Here is a 7,644-nt window from a genome sequence, read left to right as displayed (position 1 = left end):
AAAAGTCTATAAATGAATTTAACAAATACCCCCTTTGTATAACTATCTCTAACAGGTGTTATCAAAACAATGAACTTCGTGAAAGCTCAACTAACGGAACATCCGATATTTTGGGATCACTTTGTATAACTGATTTTGAGAAATTTGAAAAACAGAAACTAACAATTGCAGAGATAGTAAATCCCCTCAATACCTTTAAGTAGAGAATTGCAGCATGGTGATTACTGATACATCATATATATGTAAAGATTGATCAAGTGACATTAATTAAGCTACATTGAAGTGCGTGATGGAGCAATATGCAATTGTGAAGCGGTTTCAGTTCAAGACAAAAAGGTCAAATTCAATCAGGTAACATCATTTGTATAAATCTGTTCAACTGTTATTAAGTGTATAATTTTGACTTATCTGTATATCTTAATTATTTTACGTGTAGTTATACACTTGTGTGTTTCTCCAATGAATGCAACTGGTTAATGAAGGCCTCAGATATTAATAAATCAGGAATGTTTACAATAAGAGTGTTCAACGCTGAACATATATATTCACTGAAAGATAGGGTTTATTCACAACGACAAGTAACAAGCAACTTAGTTGGTGGAACTTTAAGCCTAAATTGGTAGATCATAAAAATACACACGTTCTAACATATAAAAAAAAGATATGAAGTTGGATCTTGGTGTTGATATATCTTACATGTTGGCTTGGAGAGCTAAAGAAAGGACTTTAATTTCTTTGAGGGGGGCGCTAGGAGGATCGTACAATAACTCACCTTTGTATTTGTATATATTGGGTATTACATATGCAGGATCACATATACACTCACTAAAAACAGATGAAGATAGGTTTTTATACCTATTTATTGCATTGGATCCTTTCATCAAAGGATTTGACCATTATCGACATGTAGTTGTAGTTGATGGGAGTCATCTCCAAGGACCTTATAATGGAACTTTTGTAGCATCTACCACGACTGACGGTGCAGGTATATAAATATGTATTTTATATTACGTATAAATATATGAATTTTGAATGAGTGTTATACATAACTCTTTGTATATATACTTATAATCTGCAACTCTGTAACTATATAAATATATATTTGTAGGTCATATCTTCCCACTAGCATTCGGTGTCTTAGATTCAGAGAATGATGCCTCTTGGACATGGTTCTTTGAACAACTAAAAGAATCATATGGGGAAAGAAACAATATGTGTATTGTGTCTGATAGAAATGAAAGCATCATAAAGGTTGTTACGCAAGTGTATAATAATGTGCAACACTATGCTTGTATGTGACACATTTGGAAGAATGTTCAGACAAAGTACAGAAAATCGAATGAAAAATTAAGTCCATTATCCTATAAAATGGCTAAGACATGTAATCAGTTTGATAGACTAATGAAAATAGTAGAGAAAGTAGATATACGAGTAAAGGAATACTTGAAGCTGGTTGGATATGATAAATGGTCTAGGATGCATGCACTGGTTCATCGTGATCTGTCAATGACATTGAATATCGCAGAAAGTATAAATGTGGCATTAGTTTCAGCAAGAGAATTGTCAATTTATGATTTTATAAAGGAAGTTAGGCTCATGTTCGGCAGATGGAATTATGATAACAAAAATGAGGCATCATTAACATTTACTCCCTTGATTGGAAAATTTCAGGAGACACTCAAAATCAATGAAGCAATGAGTACACGAATGATGGTATGATATCTTTATATTTGTATAAATTTGTACATAATAATCTGTTTTGATTTATTTTTGTATATTTCATGTTTTTCCATCAACAGAATATGCTCAAAATGTCAATAATAAAGGTAGAAATTATATAGTTTGTCTTCAGAAGAAAAAGTGTACTTGTGGAAGCTTTCAGTATAAAGAAATACCATGTGAACATGCTTGGGTTATTGTGAAGTTCAAGAGTTTAGGACCAGATGAGTTCTGTTCGAATTTTGTACACACCGACAACCATGTTGAAGATTTATGATTTTTCAATATACCCATTTTCAGATAAAACAGAGTGGATGGGCCCTGAATACATAATGACTATTTTAATTCTGCCTCCAGAATGCAAAAGGCAACCTGGAAGACCAAGAAAAAAGTCTCACGAAAAACCAGCAAGAGTGATGTTTGAATCTAAGGGGACAAATACATGTTGTACATCCTCGAAAAGCTTAGAAAAGATCCAATTTGAAATGTGTATGATGATTTTATACATTTAATATTGCTTGAATTTTGTCATTTGAATATTATTTTAGTTGTATTGATACATGATCACAGATGATATTTCAATTTACTTTTAAAATGATATTTCAATATATTTCAATGGTATTATATTGTTTAACATGTACCCCCGATGTATTACAATTTACAAATGAATTCAACAGGTACCATCTATGTATAACTATTTCTGATAGGTGTTATTAGTGAATTTGTGGAAGTTCAACTAAGTATAAATTAGTTTTCTTATTAATCTAGACTTTAACTCTACATTTGTTTAATTGAGCTATTTCAGTGATTAATTATATAAAATAGTTGAAAGAATTAAATGTGTTAATTATTGTATAAATTAGTTGGTATAAAGTGATTTTATTGTAAAATTGTATAAAGTAGTTTAAGTTGAACTGCTACTTGAATATGTATAATATTGATAACTATATTTTATGTGGAGTTAGTATTTGTATAAGTTAATGTTTGTATAAATGTAAACTTGATGTCTGCATTTATATTTTGGTATACAACCTGCAGATAAAATTTGATATTTTTGAAATTATTTTGTATAAAAAGTTTTGACGAATTCGAAAATCAAAAGGTGACGTTTGCCGAATTAGTGAGTTCAGTTTATACTTCAATTGGACTGTATAATTGCATAGGACATAAAAAAAACTAACAAACAAACTGAAAATATAACTGATACAAATTTTTGTTATTTATATGAGAATAATTACATTTGTATAATGATTTCTCAATTAAGTTAAATAATTATTCAATAATTATTTTATAACATGTCAAACTATTTATTTGTATAAAATAGTATATAGTAGTTATATTCACAAAAAAAATGTAAAAATATATATGAAACACCCAACAAATAAAATAGTAAAACGGAGTTCATTAAACAAAATAATAGAGGCAACAAAATGTTGTTCCCATCAAAACTGGAATATTCAAAAAGTATTACTGCTAATACAGAATTTCAAAACAAACACAAAAGATACAATAAAACTAAGTGATTGTGATATGTTCAATACTGACCGCATCAACTTTTGATCTGATTGGTTTGTCTGGTGCTTCACTGTCACGAATCGCCTAAACTTGATTTTTGTGCATGCCATAATTTCACAATAGCGTTGTATATATGCTACGCATAAGGTCAAGATCAAATGGACCTGTTGGAATGCCATTGTCATCACTCAAGAACTCTGTATATGCCGAAATGTATAGAACACAATTCCTATATACAAAAACATAATAATACAAGATATTTTTCAACATTTGAACTATGAAAAAGAAGTCATAAAAAAAAGACAAGTGTATAATAACTTACAAGCTGCCAAGAGGTTGCTGAAGAATATCATCCACATATACGATGTCAAAAGAGTCATAATCTGTGATGCAATTTGTATTTCAGATGTGAAAGTACATCCAATCCTTTCTTTTGATAAAATCCGTACATTGAAAGATACATGGGTATCAGTTGTGCATATTCTTTTTTATCTCAGTGAGTACATACGAATCATGGATGGATCTTCTGAGTGAATCATATACCATTATACAACGTTCATTAAAAGACACAACAATCAATACCCAATGTAATCTCTCCTTCACATTAATCGGAATGAATATATTATCAATAGTAAACCATGGCACAACATGTATCCTATACCCATTAATATATTCAAGAATGGTCTCTTCATAGCTGGCCTTAGACGCAAGAGTATTGGTTTCAAAATATACATCCCAAATGTTGTGAATCGGCGTGTTAAAATAACAGTCAATAGTGCTGAAGTTTTTTCCTCAAATAGTACAATATCACATTTTTGTGTTGTAGGAATTAAAGTAAACACAAAAAAAGAAAATATTATACAAATGCAATGAATTTATATTGTAAAAATAATGTAGCAAAAATTATACTGAATCATTCAGCACTTGTACATGATTAGCTAGTTTATAGAACCAATATTTATCCGATACAATGCATACAACAAAATTCATGTGCCCTTTTAAGGTACGTTATTTCTTTTTATATCGATCATCAAAGGTTTTCCTATTGTTGAAGTTAAAAGGTTTACAACTGATATGTAATATACATAATTGTGAAATTATATATATTATACAAATTAACTCCACACTCGCTTGTTTTGGTGTCTAGCAAGAAGACCTTGTCTTAACCATATCCAGAAATCGATATATAGCGATGTGTCATGTGTTCCACTAATAGAATCAAACTGATGCTTCTGATCAAAGATTACGACAACTTTGAAGAACAATCTGAAATGAGATAATACGTAATTGTTAGACTATATAAATCATGACTGTATATGTATAAATCAAACTATATGTATAAAATTTAAAATTATACCAGAAGAAGATTCAAAAGTTGTAACATATGGCGATGCATTATATCGACCTGGACATCTAATTCGATGCATTAGTGTCATATCCACCACTCCTGCCCCTGAATATAAGACAATACTTCTTTCTGGGTTGAGTCTCGAAAGATGTCGATCGAGAATTAGTATCGGAGATTCTGTTAAAACTGTATTGTAGCTTGCATCAGCAGGAGATATCATTCAAATTGGTGCAACAGATATGATGTGTTCTTCATGAGGTACATCTTGACCAACAGGCTTAAAATAATAAAAGAGCCAATCAGTTATACAAATTATCAGTGTATATAGACATATACAAAAACGTCATATAAGTTATAATCAAACCTCTAAAATTGTATCATACGGTGATAACTTGATAGTGATGGGAACCTTCAAAGACTGACCAACAGGCTTTAAAAACAAATTTTTAATAAATGCGTATACAAACAAAGACTTTATATATAAAAGGTCAAATCATAAATACATATAAAAAACATAAGTTAAGAACATAATCAAACCTCCTCTTTTTCCTGATCTAGTGACAACCCGCCAGTGATGGGAACATCCGGTGATAACTCGCCAGTGATGAGAGCCTTCAATGACAGGAAAACATGTTTAAAAAAACAATTTTTACTAAATGTGTATGAAAACGGAGACTTTATACATAAAAGTTGAGCATATTATACATATACAAAAACATAAGTTAAGAATATAATCAAACCTCCTCTTTTTTCTGATCTAGTGACAACCCACCAGTGATGGAAACACCCGGTGATAACTTGTCCATGATGAGAACCTTCAACGACAGACCAACAAGCTTAAAAAAATAATTTTTTAATAAATGTGTATGCAAACAGAGACTTTATACATAAAAGTTCAAAGCATAGATATATAAAAAAAAAACATAAGTTAAGAACATAATCAAACCTCCTCTTTTTCTTGATATGGTGAAAACTCAACTATTATGACAACCTTCAATAAATAACAATGTTCATAAATTACCATATGAACATTTATTGTATAATAATTATACAAACGGGTGTTGCATAATAAATATAGATTTTAATTTATATATATATATATATGTAATTATAAAAATAAACAGTTAAAAGTTGCACATATACGTTCAAATAATATTAAATTACTTCACTGTTCTCTAAGTTATTCATTTCATTTGGACGTTGTAGTCCGGAACTTATAGGTGACTGTGGCACACCCCCAATTGAAGATTTCGATGGGACTTCTAAATCAGAATCCTGAAACAAATTTTCATAAATTCAAGATACAAAATTATCAATGTATATAGACATATACAAAAACATCATATAAGTTCATAATGAAAACTCTACAATTGTATCATCTGGTGATAACTCGTCAATGATGGAAACCTTCAAAGATTGACCAACAGTCTTGGATTTAATTAATTTCTAAAAATATATCAAATACAAACAAAAGTATACAAAGACAACAGGAAAAAAAATCAAACCTCCAAAATCTTTTCATTCGGTGATAATTCATCAATGATAAAAAGTTTCAAAGACTGATCAATAGGCTTAAAAATATAAATACATATACAAAAATAGTACGACGTTCAAAAATTAACATATGAACATATATTGTATAACAATTATGCAAACAAATATTGTGTAAAAAATTTAGATTACAATTTGTATATATACGTAATAACAGAAATAAACAGTGGAAAGTTGTACATATACATTTGGATATTATTGAATTACCTCATGTTCTCTAAGTTATTCATTTCATTCGAACGTCGTTGTCTGAAACTTGAAGATGGAGAGTGTATAGGTGACTGTGGCATGCCCAATTGGAGATTTTGGTGAAATTTCTGTATCAGAATCCTGAAATAAACATTCAAAACTCAACATGCACAATTGAATTTATATAACAAATGTAATTATATGTTTGAATACAAAACCTTCGCAGTTAATTTTTTGTTATAATGGCATTCAGTACAACATTGATGTTGTTTTTTTTATCAACTTTCTTAAATTTGTAAACTATTCTTTTACCTAGAAATACATGAAGGTAAGAATTTCAAAAATTTTAAAAATAAATATACAACAATATGTGCAATAATATTATACTTACAGACAATTTGAATGAATCAAATTCAGCACGCGAAATGTTGATTTGAGATGAATCGTTGTTCGATGTTGTAACACCTGTAGCATTTGATTTTTTACGTTTGAGAGGCAATTGTTTGATGGCTGGCTTGGTTACAATAACAACAGGTTGCTTTATGTGCTTCACACGTCGAGTCTTCACTGATGGAGAGACTGGGGCATTGCATGTTTGTGGCATTTGTGTATCGTGATCTTGAACAACTTTGGGTGGGATTTTTGGTATAACCTAGACAAATTGCCTGAGCCGCTTCTTGATAGTTAAGATATCAGAATCAGATACAACTTTTTTCTTTCCCTTGTTGTTAATTGATTTCGGAGGGTCTTGAAAGTCATCATATGACTCATGAGATTGTATAACATCATCTGCTTCAATGTTGGAAGGTGCTACTGATGGTGAAGCTGTATCAGATTGGACATAATCTGGCGGCAATGGAATGATTGCAATTTTCAATGGAGTTGGAGTTATGTTCCGAAAAGTAATCTGAAATTTATAACAAAATCATTGCATATATATATATATATATATGTATGTATGTATGTATATATATATATGTATGTATGTATGTATATATATATATGTATGTATGTATGTATATGTATATATATATATATATATATATATGTGTATGTATATGTGTGTGTGTATATATATATATATATATATATGTATAATTAGTGAGTAACTACATACATTATTTACGAAGAACACAAAATTTATATATGTATAAACACTTGTACATGTATAAAAATGAAAGTTCTACTTATTGTATATGTATAAATATGATAAACAATATTTGTATATAAAATAAAGAACAACACATATTAAAAGTAGGCAAAAGTACATACCGAATTATTGACATCGTGAAACATTTCTTTCATGAAGTAATCAATGCGGG

General features: G+C 29.7%; 1 protein-coding gene across 1 annotated transcript; it reads left to right on the top strand.

The window, feature by feature from the left end:
* The first annotated feature begins 1,368 nt into the window (after positions 1-1,368).
* On the top strand, positions 1,369-1,996 carry LOC138338046 (uncharacterized). Its single transcript, XM_069288509.1, has 2 exons — positions 1,369-1,699; positions 1,800-1,996. Exons 1-2 carry the CDS (start codon positions 1,369-1,371, stop codon positions 1,994-1,996), a joined length of 528 nt encoding a protein of 175 aa, XP_069144610.1.
* The last annotated feature ends 5,648 nt before the right edge of the window (positions 1,997-7,644 follow it).

The sequence above is a fragment of the Solanum lycopersicum genome, chromosome 8 (assembly GCF_036512215.1).
Source record: "Solanum lycopersicum chromosome 8, SLM_r2.1".
Classification (NCBI taxonomy): Eukaryota; Viridiplantae; Streptophyta; class Magnoliopsida; order Solanales; family Solanaceae; genus Solanum; species Solanum lycopersicum.
Note: the sequence above shows the minus strand (reverse complement) of the source record. Positions and strands in the feature narration are given on the sequence as shown.

Excerpts from the sequence above, each read along its gene's own strand:
- LOC138338046 (XM_069288509.1), top strand. The coding sequence starts at position 1,369 with ATGGCTAAGACATGTAATCAGTTTGATAGACTAATGAAAATAGTAGAG. Across the intron at positions 1,700-1,799 it reads CAAAATCAATGAAGCAATGA|AATATGCTCAAAATGTCAAT; the intron begins GTACACGAATGA and ends TTCCATCAACAG.